Below are 15,638 nucleotides of genomic sequence, written 5' to 3' on the forward strand. Positions count from 1 at the left end.
CTGTGCTTTTGGCCTTTTTTTTTTTTTTTTCCGGCTTGGAGGCATTCTGCATTTTGAGTGCTGACATTTTAATACAGAGCCTCCTAGACCTAATCAAATTTCAGTTAGTAAGTCATCTGAAAATTGGATTCCTTCCCTATGGTCATACTGTTACTTTTCAATAGGTCATTATAAAATCCTTCACCCATGATAAAGTACAGTCGTGTACACTTACCATAAATGTAGATGTTCGAGTGTATTCACTGTTGCAGTCCTCACATATGGGTTATCCGTCTCCCGGTAGCCCTCAGTCAGCCCAAATTCCAGAGTTCTTGGTATACGACGTCAGCTGCCACCGGTTGTAAAACTGATGTCAGTACGTCAGGTATAAAGGGAGGTCGCCAATACCATTTCCTCAGTTTTTCTTGCCTTAACTGTCAAGAGCCCCCAAAAGAAGGCTAACCCACGAATGGTAGCACCCTGGATACATGTCATACAAAAAATAAAAATCTATAATCTGTGCCTTACGAAAAAAGGGGGAATGGAGGATGGGAAACCAGGATTGCAACAGTGAATACACTCAAACATCTACATTTATGGTAAATGTACTATGTTCTTGGTGTTTGACTGTTGCAGTCCTCACATATGGGTTGATTCCCAAAGCCCAGTAAGAAGACAAAGGCGGGGAGGAAGGATCACATACTAAGGGTTGGTGAGGAGGCCCTTCAAAACTGCAGAGGCAAAACCAGCCCTGGATTTAGTAGATTGTAATGCTTTGTGAAAGTATGGACAGAAGACCAAGTAGCTGCTTCTAGAATGTCCTTAGTAGGCACACCTCTCAGAAAGGCTGCAGAGGTAGAGGCTGCTCTAGTAGAATGGGTCCTAATGCCCTGAGGGTGAAACTTCCCATGCTGCAGGTAACAAAAGTGAATACAATGAACAATCCATTTAGAGATGGTTTGTTTTGAAGTAGCTTTACCCTGAGCCTCAGGAGCAAAACTAACCAATAACTGCTCAGATTTTTGAAAGGATTTAGTCCCGTCTAAGTAAAATCTCAGCTGTCTATGCACATCAAGAGAGTGCAGAATCCTTTCCCTTTATTTTGGGAATTGTTGAAAAATGTAGGCAGGGGAATAGACTGGTTAAGGGTTAAACTGGAAACCACTTTAGGCATAAAGGAGTGACTGGTTCTCAGAGAAACTCGATCTGAGTGAATAATAATGAAAGGCTACACTGCCATTAGGGCTTGCAGCTCAGATACCCTTCTAGCTGAAGTGATAGCTAAAAGGAAAGCAGTCTTCTAGGACAGAAACTTCAAATCTGCAGAGGCAGCTGGTTCAAAAGAAGAGTAAGTTTTTCCAGGACAAAATTAAGATCCCAAGTAGGAGTTCTTCTGGGAGGTCTAAGATTACTAGCTCCCCTGAGGAACTGCTTCATCAAGGGGAGAGAAAAAATGGGTTGCTCAAAAGAACAATGAGCCGAAATTGCTGAAGCGTGAATTTTGATTGAAGAAAAGGAAAGTCCACCATAAAGCAAGCCTGCCAGGTAGTCAAGAATGAGAGAAAGAGAAAGATGAGAAGAGTGTTCTCCTTTAGCTAGCATCTAAGAGCAAACTTTCTTCCATTTATCTGCATAGGATTTTCTTGTGCTAGGCCTCCTGGCCTCATGAAGAACTTCAACCACCTGTTGGGAAAGATTTAAAGTATTAGCCAGGCAGTTAAAATAGAAGTTATGTACTCGCCATAACGTTCCATCTGAGTAGGTAAACTTAATTTGTCAGCAACCTGTGGGTATCGGATCCATATCGGATCTGAGCCGGCAGCTTCAAACAGCTAAGATCCGAGCTCCAAGCTCCTCCCCCTTGCCCATAATCCCCTGCTATCCCTTCCTGACCTCAGATCGAGTTTGCTTAAAAACACAGAGCATTACAACACAAAGGATCACCTGCACATCCTAACCTAGAGTTATCCGGAAACAAAGGGCAAGGAATCCTTTTAGTACACGCTATAGGTTAGGGGGATGGAGGGGGGGGGGTCGGTTGCTGACAAATGTAGTTTACCTACTCAGATGGAACGTTATGGTGAGTACATAACTTCTTTATCTGAAGTAGTTAACTTCATTTGTCCATCAACCTGTGGGACAGAGTCCCCAGCTACCCAGTCCTTGGGAGGTCCTCATGGAAGGATATTCCGGAGCACTGCAGAGCCGAAGAATGCTCTCCCTCTGGAAATTATATCCAACTTGTAATGGTTAATGAAAGTATGAGATGATGCCCAAGTGCCTGCTGAACAAATGTCATCCAAGGATACTCTGGACCAAAAGGCAGCAGAGGTGGAAATCGATCGAGTAGAGTGGGCATGGACTCCTTCGGGTTCAGGTCGGCCAGAACTCTTATATGCAAGAAGTATACATTGGGAGATCCATCTGGACAATGTAACTTTTGATACTGGTTTTCCCAAAGAAGGTTTAGCAAAGGATACAAAGAGTTGCTCAGATTTCCTGTGGTCAGCGGTCCTGTGCAAGTAGAACCTCAATTGCCTGTGTACGTCCAGAGAATGTAACTTGTATTCAACCTTGTTCTGATAATTTGGAAAGAATACTGGTAAATTAATAGATTGATTGTTATTGGGCTCCGAAGCAACTTTGGGCAAAAAGGAGGGATTGGTCCTGAGAGAAACTCTATCTTTATGGAAAACCAGGTATGGTGGTTTGGCGCAAAGGGCTTGAAGCTCCGAAACCCTTCTGGCCGAAGTGATGGCAATAAGAAAGGCTGTCTTCCAAGATAAGTATTTTAGATCCACCGAAGCTGCAGGCTCAAAGGGAGGAGCTGTCAGAGACTGGACAACAAGAGTTAAATCCCATGGAGGAACTGCATGTTTAACAGGAGGCCTCAAGAGGAAAGTGCCTTTTAAGAAAGTCTTGCATAATTTGGAAGAGGCCAAGGGACCGAGATCACTTCCCACATGATAGTGGGAGATTGCAACTAACTGGACTTTGTCCTTAGAGGAGCTAACACCCTGGTCGAATAAGACAGACAAAAATTCTAGCACTGCTGGTAACGGAGCTGTAAAGGGGTCCAAGTTTCTGCACTCCGCCCAAATTGAAAAGGGTTTCCATTTGCTATTATAAACCATTCTTGCAGAAGGCTTGTGAGCGGCTACTAGAATAGCCTTAACAGAGAACGAGATACCGGGAGTCCTAGCTATTACTGGAACTGGATCAACCAAGCTGTAAGCTTGAGGTTGTCCAGGATCGGGGTTGTTAATCCTAGTGGGTGAGAGATCAGATCCGGAGTGGGATCTAGAATCCATGAGGGATTCACTAGATGAGACCATAGACAAGGGAACCATGCTTGACGAGGCCAGAATGGGGCTATGAGGATCACTCTGCTCCCCAACCAACGGACTTTCTGCAAGAATTTTAGCATTAGGGGAAGAGGTGGATAAGCATAAAGTAGACCGGATGGCCAAACATGCACCAGAGCGTCTCTGGGGGATTCCCCCGGTGGGGGAATTAGAGCAAAGTAGTCACTGCACTTTGCGTTCGAAGGAGACGCAAAGAGATCGCAGCAAGGTTGACCCCACTTGAGGAAGATTTGCTTCGCTACTCTCGGGTTCACAGACCACTCGTACGGTGAAAGGATGGTTCGACTCAGCCTGTCTGCCAAGATGTTCGACCGGCCCAGAATGTGCGTCGCTATGAGAAAGTGGTTGGTGGAGATCGCCCATTCCCAAACTCTCATGGCCTCTCGACAAAGTGGGTAGGATCTGGTTCCCCCTTGCTTGTTGATATACCAGACTACTGACATGTTGTCTGTCTGAATTGCAATTGTCCCCAAGGTAAGAAGGGCTTGGAGTGCTTGCAACGCCAGAAGCACCGCTCTCATCTCTAGGACACTGAAATGCAACAAGGTCTCTGAATGGGTCCACGTGCCTTGGACTGTTCTGCCCATACAGTGCCCCCCCACCCGAGGTGAGAAGCATCCATGGTCACCGTGGTTAGAGGAGGGGACACAGAGAAGGGGCGCCCTTTCTGGAGGTCCGGGTACTGAAGCCATCAGAATAGGGCTTTCCTGCAAACCTTGCTGAGGGGGATAGGTGAACTCAGTGGATGTTGCAGGATGGACCACTGAACCTGCAAGGTCCATTGTAGTACCCTCACGTTCAAGTGCGCTAAGGGTAGCAGGTTGATTGTTGCCGCCATGGAACCAAGAGCCCTCACGACCAATTCCACTGGAGGAGCCCGGGAGTGTAGAAGGGCCAGCACGTGGAGCTTTAGTGTTCGAAGCCGGTCCGGAGTTAAGAAGACTTGCAAAAGGTTTGTGTTTAATCTGGCCCCAATGAAGTCCAAAATCTGGGTTGGTTGAAGAGAAGATTTTTTTTATAGTGATTGTGATTCCCAGTCGGGAGGCCAAGTGAAGGAAGTAATCTCTGGCTGAACACAGTAGATGTCTGGTGGGGGCGGTCAGGAGCCAGTCGTCCAGGTACAGAAAGACCTGTATTCCCTGGAGTCTCAGGTGGGCCACTACAACTGCCAAGACTTTGGTGAATACCCTGGGGGCTGTGGTGAGACCAAAGGGAAGGACCCTGAACTGGTAGTGGCTGGCTCCAAGCTGGAAGCGGAGAAACCTTCTGGATCGCCTGTCCATCAAAATGTGGTAGTACGCATCCTTGAGGTCTATAGAGCACATCCAGTCATTCTCCTGCAGGAGTGGGAGAATGGATTGAATGGTGGCCATCCGGAACTTTTCTTTGGCCACTGACAGGTTTAGAAAGGACAGGTCGAGGATTGGTCTTAAGTCCCCAGTCTTTTTTGGCACCAAGAAGAACCTGGAGTAAAAGCCTGATCCGGATTGGTCTGGGGGACGCGCTGGATTGCTTTTTTTCCAGCAGCTGGAGTATTTCTGCTGCTGCTGCCTCCCTTTGATTGGGTGGAACATCGGGGAGGCTCCGGGGTTTGGGGGGGAGATTGAGAAAGGAGATTTTGTAACCTCTGGATATGATTCGAAGCACCCAGCGATCTGTTGTGATGGACTGCCAAACTGCTAGGTGCCTCGAGTAGCGCCCCCCCCCCCGGCTACCTCCAGTGTGGAGCAGTTGGGTAACCCTTCAGGGTTGCTGCGCAGACCGATCAGAAAAGGGTTCTCTCGACCCGAAATTCTTCGGTCCCCCTCTGCCTCTGGGCCGGCGTCCACCCTGTCCTCCTCTGCCTCTGAAGGATGAGGGGTCCAGAGCGAAACGGGACTGTTGAGACTTCCGAAACCACATCTTCTTCTGTCCCTTTTGGTTCCTAGACAAGGACCTCTGGGGAGCCGAGAAGCGGACTCCGACGGCAGACGTCTTCCCATCTTTCTCGCTCTGGACCAGCCTGTCACGTACGGTCTTTCCAAATAGTGAAGAACCATCAAACGGGGCATTAGCAAAGGATGCCTTGAAGGGTTCTGCAAAATTGCAATGGCGGAACCAAGCATGCCATCGTAAGACAATGCCCGCTCAGCTAGCTCTAGCGGCTCCTTCCGTAGCATGGGAGAGGTGTTCGTAATGGATTTGAGAGTGGCCATTCGGGTTAAGAATACCTTCTTATCCTCGGCCGACATGGACTCTGGGGGTGACCCGGCATATTCTTTGATGAGATCCCGCTGGAGTCGTATCACGTGTGCCATATAATTCAGTGACCTTACAGAGAAGGTGGCTGAAGCGAACATCCGCTTCCCCAGGCGGTCCATCATCCGAGACTCCTTGTCTGGAGGATGGATAGAGGAACTCTCCTGGGCTAGTACCTTTTTGGTGGCGGCCGCCACCAACATGGCATCTACAGGAGCACCCTTGCTCCAACACGTCCTATCAGAAGGGGGGCTGAGAATTTTATCTGGTTTCTTTGGAATGGGCTCCACAGTGTCCGGTTCCTTCCACGCCCTGGTAGTAATCAGATCTACCAGGGGGTCGGCGGGAGGGGACACCCAAGAGGTAGATAGGCCTGCATCAAATGCCTCCAGAAACACAGACTCATCAGAGGAAGGTTTTTGGGCTGACCACCCCCCTCTAATGCGAAGCATTTCCATGATGTCTCTGAAGGAGACGTCTTCGGGAGGTGACCTTGGGGAACCTTCCCCTAAGTCTGTGTCTTCTGTCATGGACTCAGGTGAATCCAAGTGCCTCCTCTTGCACTTACGTTTGTGAGGAACCTCCTCGGGGGGGCTGTCCAAAGAGGCCTCACCAACCACATCCTGTTCCTCCAAGGAAACTATCTGGGACGTAGGCGCAGGCTGTCCCTGGGGTCGGGTGATGCAAGGTAGGCCCGTCTGAGAGGGAGTGCAGGGTGGAACCATAGCAGGAGCCTGGGGCCTCGAATCCCTCGACAATACCCTCTCCATGAAATTGAACGTCGAAGGAGAACTGCTCTCTCTTGGATCCGAGAGCAATCTTCTCGGATCCGATGTGTGCATTGGAGCCGGCGCCGAAGCAATCTGATCCAAAGGGCCGGTATGCTCCAACCGAGACGGAGCCGATGGCACACTGACACCTCTGGATCCGAAGCTCAGCTCTCTGCTCCGAGAGCTCGGATCCGAAAATGGACCCGACAAACTCGAGGGTGCCATTGGCGCCGAAGTACTATCGGTGCCGACACTCCCCCGGCTCCCATGCTACCCGGCTCCGAAGGATCCGAGACCCAGAAGTGGGTTGAAGAAGGAGCAATTGGGGCGAAAAAGGGGGTCGAGCTCCCCCCGGAGGGGTGGGAGGCAGGAGCACTCCCATCTGCAGCTAGGCCTGGAGGAACCTACGCATCATCCGGTCCATGTCTATATTGCACAAGCTTCATGTTGACCAAGAGGAGGTCACCAAGGCAGGCCGGGAGTGCCGCCTCGATGACCTCGAAGGTGGCCGGGTCTCCTCCTCCGGCTCTGGGGAAAAGCGGGGTGAATGGAGCCGGGAAGGTGAAGGCCCGGAGGCCCTGGGAAAAGCTGCTTGCTTGGCCGGCGGGGCCGAGGAGGAAGACTCGGCCCACCGCTTGTGGTGCTTCTCTTTTCTCCTCTCTCTCCTAGCTTCCCTCTCCTCCTGGCCTGATGTGGGAGGGTGAGTCCCGGCGAGGGGAGCAGGGATGGAAGGTGGCACTGCCGTGGCAGGTGCCACGGAGGAAGAGGAGGACGAAGCAGAGTCCGGGGGCAACAGTCCCGCCAGAATCAACTTCTACCTCCTGTCCCTCAAAGCCCTGGGATTGAAGGCTGCACAAATAGTGCAGCCTGAGGAGAGGTGGTCAACCCCAAGGCAGATAACACACCGAGTGTGGCCATCTGCTGGGTACAGCTTATGGCCGCACTCGGTGCATTTAGAAAAGAAGGCTTTAGGGGCCTCAGACATGACTAATGACAAGATTACACTAGGCCCAAAGACAAACACGCCTTCACACACACAGGGGGAGGTAATTTAACTAAAAATTAACTACAAAAAACAGTTAACAATTACAAACTAACTAAGGAGTAACACACACACAGATTTTACTGTTATAACAGAAAAAGAAAAGGATTTTTCTCACAAAAACGATCTACTCCCACGCCTGGAACTCGTTCAGAGCTGCTGACTGAACCACGGCAAATGAGATCTGAGGTTAGGAAGGGATAGCAGGGGATTATGGGCTAGGGGGAGGAGCTTGGAGCTCGGATCTTAGCTGTTTTAAGCTGCTGGCTCGGATCCGATATGGATCCGATACCCACAGGTTGATGGACAAATGAAGTTAACTACTTCAGATTGCAGAGTTTGAAGATGAGGATGAAGGAATTTTACCCCTCACTGAACCAACAGATCTGGTACTAGGGGAAGATGCCAAGGCTAAGCCTGGGAAAGACTGCAAAGGAAGGGATACCAGTGCTGCCTGGGCCAATCTGGAGCTATCAGAATAGCCTTTATTTTTTCATCCCTTATCTTTAGCAGCACTCTGGGAAGAAGAGGCAGAGGAGGGAATACATAAACTGACAGATGTGTCCATGGGAAGGACAACGCATCCACCCTCCAAACTTTGTTGTGAAACTCCCTGGTGTAGAAGGTTGGAAGAAGATGATTGGTGTGAGAGGAGAAAAGATCCACTTGTGTGGTGCTACAATGATGAGTGATGCACTGGAAAATGTCCCTGTTCAGTTGCCACTCGTGAGGATCCAGAACATGTCTTCTCAAATGATCCGCCAGGGAGTTCAGCCTCCCTGGAAGATACTGAGCTAGTAGATGTAAGCCAATGGATGCTGCTATGGACCATAGTCTCATGCTTTGTCTGCACAAGGGGTAAGGGTGAGTCCTCCCTTGCTTGTTGATGTACCACATGACTGTGGTATTGTCTGCCCAGATCAGCAGAGTCCCAGGGTAGAGTAGGTCCTTCAAAGCCAGTAAAGCTTGCTGCACTGCCATTAATTCTTTTAAGTTTATGATCAGATGAATCTTCTGTGTGCTCCAAGTCCCCTGTATGCCCCTGCCCTCCAGATGAGCCCCCCATGCAACATCTGAGGCATCTGTGGTGAGAGTCTGGGTGGCTGGCGGTGGGCAGAAAGGCAGATCTTTGTTCTGAGAACAGGCTGTCGCCCACCAGAGGAACTCCATTTGTAGACAGGGAATCAGGGGAAGAATCAAGTCTAAGTCCTGTGTGTGTTGACACCAAAGATTCTTGATGTACCACTGAAGTTTTCTCATATGCAGCCTTGCACATGGGATCATCAAAATACATGAAGCCATGAACCCCAGTGCTTGCAGGAATTGCCTTGCAGAGAGTGGCTGTATTCAGGATCACTCCCAGGAAAACCATCTCCCTTGAAGTAACCAACTTTGACTTCTTTTCATTGAGAGTGTAACCCAAAGAGGTGAGAATGTTCTTCACGAAATCCAAATCCTTTTCCAGTTGTTCTGGGGAGTTTGCTTGAATGAGACAATTGTCCAGGTAAGGATACATTTGAATGTTTCTCTGCTTGCAATCCGCAATGGATGGAGCCAGGCACTTCGTAAAAACTCTGGGAGCAGTAGATAAGCCAAAGGGTAATGCAGAGAACTGAAAGTGTTGCTCCCAGCCCTGAAGCGAAGGAACTGCCTGCAACTTTCCCTTATGGAGATGTGCAGATAAGCCTCCTTGAGATCCAACGTTACCAGCCATGAATCGTTGCCCAGCATTGGAAGCAATTGTTGAAAAGTGAGCATCTTGAATTTGGGAATCACCAGAAAAGTGTTTAGAATGGACAGATCCAGAATAGGGTGCCAGGTGCCCCCTTTCTTGGGTACCAGAAAAAGCCTTGAATAAAAACCTAGGCCTGCCTGATTTGCAGGAACTGGCTCTATAGCCCCCATAGTCAGTAGAGAAGAAATTTGAGTTTGTATCTCTGCCCTGAGAGTTCTGGGTATGTCTGGGTATCCTTGTAAAACAGGGAAGGTGTGAAAGTAAAACTTGTAACCCTGGTTTACTATACTGAGCACCCATTTGTTGTCTGTGATGGTAGACCATACCTCTGCGAACCTGGCCAACCTTCCCCCCAAAGGAAACCCAGGGTCCGCAGAGGTAGGCACAAGATGGCCGGCATCATTGAGAATGTTTGCTTTGGGAAGCTGGCTTAGAACTCCCAGATTTAGTAGAAGAAGAATGCCACTGTTTAGTCCTTTGAGGGGCTGAAGCCTGGCCTCTCGAAGATCTAAAACCCCTAGGCCTACAGCGACCCTGCTTGCCAGGATCAGGGAAAGACCAGTTCTTGGAAGGATAATACCTACTAAACTGAGGAGGCTGAACCTGAAGGAAATCCTTTACAGCTTCCATAGATTTTTGCCTTATCCTCCAATTTCTTTAGTACCACCTCAGCCTTATTACCAAAAAGACTGTCTTTGTGCAAAGGAACATCCAGCAATTTAGATTTAACTGGTTCACAAAGAGGCTTCTCCCTGAGCCAAGCATGCCTTCTGATTATGGATCCAGTGGCTGCTGCTCTGCAGGAAGCCTCCAAAGTGTCAAAACCACAATGAAGTGAATGCTTATTAACTAAAGTGGCAGAATTCATGAACATCTTGTAAATCTTTGTTCTCCATCATGGAAGGAATATCTCCAAGTTTAGCCTTAACAGCCTCCAAAGTGTGCTGCTGATACGTAAGCATGTGAAAAAGACACGTCACAGATCTAATGGCAAGAGTTGCAGAGGTATAGACATTTTTATCCCACCTAAGGCCCTAGATTCCTTATCAGAAGGCAGAGAGTTTTTAGCAATAGTAGCCTTAACACCCTTAGGGCCTTGAGAAATGATTTCTGGATTAGCAGAAGGGTTTTTTAAAAAGAATTGATGAGATTCAGGAACCCTGTAATAACTATTTGGTTTTCTGGGGGCAGGAGGAAAAGAATTAGGAGGTAAAGAATTTTCCAAGAAAACATTATCCACAACTTCCAAAACTGGAGGTATAGCCAGAGGCTTATGCTGTGGCAAATCTAGAAATTCCCTGATTCTTTTCTTAGACTATGGTAAATCCTGACATTCCCATTTAAAATGCTCTCTAAGAGTATTCAAAGTATCCCCCAAGGAAAAATCTTCTGGAGGGGAGGCAGAAGGGATAGAGTCCTCAACATCAGAATCCTCAAAGCCAGAAAAAGGTTGAGAATTTCCTTCTTCACCAGCAGACATACTGGAAATCTCAGAATCTGAGACAGATAAAACATCAGGAGATAATTCCCTAGCCCTCTTTGAAGGGGGGGGGGGGTGAGAGCCCCTAATCAGGGAAAGAAGATCACCAGCCATCTTTGCCAACTGGGACTGAGGTACAGGAGAGGAGGCCGATGCCTGCTTGTGAGTATGTTTGCGGCTGGAAGGTTTACTAGCACTCTGGAGGGACTCGGGAGGCCTAGCAACTGCAGAAGTCTGAATTAAGGTAGTCAGTCTGGTTCTGGTCTCATGTCGAAAAGAAGCACCACCAAAAGCCGGTGCCTGCAAAGCGGCTCTGGACCCATTTGAGGAGGTGAGAGGTGGAGGGTCTGAAGATGAAATAGCAGCCTACGACATGAAGGACTCCATAAAGGTCTCGACAGAGGTTTGCGGCTGAAAATCTGCGGATTGCAGGAGCTGCAAAAGCACCTCACTGACCACTGCTGTGCTGACAACCAATTTCACCGGTGCATCATCAGTAGATTTAAACCTAGGCCTGTCGCGGTCCTTGTCTTTGCGTTTCATAGGTATATCTGAAGTCGGGAGACCAGAAGATGCCATACCGGCAAACTTAGGCCAGACTCCAAAATGCTTATACAAAATCTTAGCTCGCCGGCATATGGTACACGGGTTAAAGGAAGCACAGAGATCGCAGTTAGGGACGTCCTGCTCAAGGCCCAAAAAATTTATACAATAGGAATGGAAATCACAGTGCGGAATCTGTTTTCCACAGGCAAGACAGTTATTAACTTTAACTGACATTCGTTAAATCAAGAAAACAGGATCCCCAACGGGGTACTTATCTGAAGGCGTCTTCAATTTGGTAGTTGGAAAGCGAAAAGAAGGTAAACGGCCGACCGGCACTAGTGTGAATTGCATCTGCTTCGGGCTCCACAGCAAGAAAGACTGGGGAAATGGCGTCGGCGGCCTCCCTTTATACCTGACGTACTGACATCAGTTTTATAACCGGCGGCAGCCGACGTCATTTAACAAGGACTCTGGTATTCGGGCCGACTGTGGGCTACAAGGAGCTGGATAACCCATATGTGAGGACTGCAACAGTGAAACATGAAGAACATCCACTTTGTCATTTGTTGTGTGGGGTTTTATTCCTTTTACTCACAGTAACTCTCAACACAGAATTATGATTATGTATATTACTTTCACTTTTTGCAATCAATAAAGTTTTCTAGGACTTGCGGGTGAAGGACCAGTCTCAGTTACAGTTTCAAGTCCCAGACTAGAGCTAATATTCCCTTTCATGGCAGCTCTATAGCAAGGAAGGATAAAGCCTGACTATGATGCATGTCACCTGAATTGGAATAATGGCTCAAGTACCTGGAGGAGCTGGCAGAGCAGGATGAGGGGGAGCAGCCATTGCTGACTTGCATCTTCTGGAGGGAGGTTGGTGGCTCTGCCTCACCATGAGTGACAGTCAGTGGAAGCAAAACATGCTCCCCCAAGTAGCTGTGCGAGTCATAGAGTAAGCGGAGAGGAATGCAGCATGAGGTGGCACACCCTCTCAGAGGGCAGCTATAATGGACCTCAAATGAGATTCCACAGGGAAGGGAGTGCTTTGACAGGAGAGATGACAGTCACCCCCTCCAGGCCCAGCAAGCTGGTCTGCTCCCTATTACCAAACGCTTGTAGTGGAGTGGATGAACTGCTGATAGGTTCATAGGCTGGTACTAGGCTATCTGCCCGAAGGCATATATTAGCCCAGCCACGTTGTGCGGTATTCACCGCCCCTTTAGTAGTTCCCTAGACCCTTGCACTAGCAGCTAGTACCCTTGGCCCCTATCTAGTAGTGCTGTTGGTGTGATCCCCGGTGTGAACTTTCTGTTATCCATCTACTCATCAGGGTTCCTCTTGAAGAGTGATAGTGAGGGGCTCTGTCTTATGTAGATCGGGACCCTGTTCCATAATAAGGGAAGTCTCTGCGAAGGGAATCTATCCCTCCAGCATGTTCTATTCATTGTTGTGTTGAGGTTTATATCCCTAGAGTGTGTAGCTCGAGTAGATTTGGTTTTGCTAAGATGGAGCATGTTCAACAATTCTGGGTTGGACATGGCTCTGTACGTTAGACAGATGGAGGATTCCCAGGCAGGAACGAAATATGCTTGGAGATTCTCAACTCCCTCTGCTCTAGAGTAAGTGAGCCAATTGGGTGTAGGTAAAGGAGCTATGGTCCTCCATGGGTGGGGTAAAAAATACATAGATTTTACTTTCATGTTTACAATATCAAAAATATTTCCTAAGCAAAAGGTTTTTTTGCGTGGGTGCGCACATGTGTGTGCATGTGTGTATAGTTTGACTCAAATACAATTAAATGATTCAGAACACAGATTCAGTACTGAACTAAAGTGGGTAGGGCTGAACAAGCTCTGCTTCCTTTTCTTTGCTGAAGGACAAAATTTCTTTCAAGATTAAGGTCTACCACTCTAATAATGTGACTCAGCAAAAACAAACAGAGTGCACGCAGTCCCTTATACTAAGCAATGGTTATGTCAATTCTTGATTAAATGCCTCCTTTGGGATACAGCTCACTAAATTCCCTAAGCTACCAAGAGTGTCTGTAAGCTCTAGCCTTTTATTCAGTGTCTTACAGACTTTTGACAGGAGATCCCTTTCTCGTCTACTGCACTATTAGAGACCTGACTGTCCTGAACCTCCTGTTTCTGCACAAGTCTGATATCACCAATACTAGAACCAGAGACTTAAATCTTCACCAACAGATTAAAAAATACAATGAAGGGACAGGTTTATAACTCAATGCCACTCAAACCTTTGTAATAAACTTTCACTGCATGGTAAGCAGTGTAACTCACTAGCTTCCTTTAAACATACACTAGATGAATGGATGGGTATCTATAAATTTACTTCAGGATTGACTGGTATGGATGTCCAGGAAAAAAGAGGTGCTGCCTGTAAGAGGATACTGGTAAAGTGAGAATGGTCATGAAACTCAGTGGCCTTGGAGTATTTATGAATTTATGCTATACCAGGTTATTTGCCTAACATACATTTTAAGGATCTACAGAAGGTAACAATTCACAGTCTGAGGTTAGTAAAAAGAAATTTAACTTCATAAAGAGAGATTAAGATACTGTCATACATTCTGAAACCTTAAGCAGCAGCAGGATACAGCTTTACCAAACATAATGATCACAGATAAAAAGCAGCTGCAAATATATCCACCTCTCAAAATATTACCTTATGCAAGAAAATATTCTAAAGACTGAAGTATCGGAGATTACTACATACCTTGGAGACATTGCATCTCTAGCAGATTGCTAGCCATAAATGTAGCAGTACAGGCATTTGGGATTACTGCATTAGCAGTCTGCCCTTATGATTACACAACAATTTTACTGACCACTGTTCCAAAATATTAAACCAAAGTGCAGCAACAAATAGCACTGACCTCTGATTATCTTGGAATTGGTGTCTTCATTGACTTTGGCTGTATTGATAATCTTGCGAGCTTGCCTGGCATAGCGGAGGGTACTTAGTGTCTCTTCAACACTGCTTCCAGCTGGACTAACTGTGGCAATCATTGCTGTCTTAGAGTTACCACCAAGACTCTCCTTCAGCAACCTGAAATTTATTAACAGTGCTATCACTAATCAACAAAGTTTAGTCACATACACATAAAAGAACAAATTTTAGAAAGACAGTAAAAAAAAAAAAAAAAAAATCACTGAGAGAGAAGGCTTCAGTTAAACAAAATTTGCCAGCCCTCACCAAGCCAGAAAATGACCAGAAATCTACCCTTCTTGTAACACAGTGCTGTTTCAACGAGCATTTAAATGGATCATATTCCTAAGTCTCGTGTGTGTTTCAAGTGGCTTTAAAGCATCAAAATACTTCTGTAACACTTTGAAATACTTCAATTTAACTTCGGTAGCAGTGTTTCCCTCTAGGGCGACAATTGCAATTGAAGCATGTGAGATTATTTACTTAAGTTCTGTGCCTGTTTTATATAGTGTGTAAAGCCAATTGTTGTATTTTTATTCTCTATTTCAACTACATGTATAGCCAATTGTTTTATTTTTATCTCTATTTCAAATATATGTAAAGCCTATAGTAATTTTTACTGTCTTAGCATCTATTATGTTATCTGTACCTTCTTCTTAGAGCTTTTCTCCCCGGGCCTCTACTGAAAATGGACATGTATCCAGCTAGACTAGCCCGGTAAACAAATGTAAAATAAATAATAATAAATAAATAACTATTACATATGAGTAAGAGGCTGAGGGGGATCAGGAGCATTGCATGACCCCCACTCACACTGGGGTAATGAAGTTTTCATTTTGTTTTTTTGTTTTGTTTTGTTTTAATTTTAGATCTGGTAACACCTTATCAGGATCTGTATGTTATTTCAATCAGTGTGTGTGATCAAACTGCCAGCAGCTTGCTTAAGGCTTTCACTGGTTTGAAAGCAATGCCCTGATAATCCATAGTTTATCAATTTTGTCAACATGAATCCCAGTTTTCCAGTGACCATAGTACTCTGTTACTGTAAGGAAGCTACTAGACTTCTGAAACAGCAGATCTGCTTTCACCATATTTGCAGATTTACACTGGGTTTATCGTCACTTCTGCTTCAGTAGTGTATTTTTTCCCTTTGAGGCTCTCAGGTTCAGATTGCAGTTACTCTAGAATGGTGCACACATAACTCTCAGCTGTACAGATTTTCACAGAATGTCCAGATTTTTCCCTCATATTTGTGGTCCATTTTTCATAAAATTGTGTTTTTCTGACAAACTAGTGTCAAACCATTTAAAACTGAAGTTACAAAATAACTTAAGCGCAACCTAGATAATTGGATGGGAACAGAAAATACATCCCTGAGATTCCACTTGTGTCCCTGCTGGACAGTGCCATAGGGTGCTGACTTGTTGGAACATGAGCTAAATTCTTGGCTAGGCTTGTAAGGGCCTCAGGGCCAATAGCCAAGTAACTTCCTATGATCCTATGACAGACATTTGAGTTTCAGGCTTCATTCCCT

The 15,638-nt window shown here is 46.6% G+C and overlaps 1 protein-coding gene across 1 annotated transcript in view; it reads right to left on the minus strand.

Moving 5' to 3' along the window:
- The window catches only part of KIF14 (kinesin family member 14), a 2,369,812-nt gene that overhangs the window by 1,536,386 nt on the left and 817,788 nt on the right, over positions 1-15,638 (minus strand). The window contains exon 11 of the mRNA XM_044086046.1: positions 14,052-14,224. Coding sequence (XP_043941981.1) covers positions 14,052-14,224 — 173 coding nt within the window. The remainder of the gene's footprint in view (positions 1-14,051; positions 14,225-15,638) is intronic.

Source organism: Protopterus annectens, chromosome 10.part0, assembly GCF_019279795.1.
Source record: "Protopterus annectens isolate FY-2018-M chromosome 10.part0, PAN1.0, whole genome shotgun sequence".
NCBI classification, from domain to species: domain Eukaryota; kingdom Metazoa; phylum Chordata; order Ceratodontiformes; family Protopteridae; genus Protopterus; species Protopterus annectens.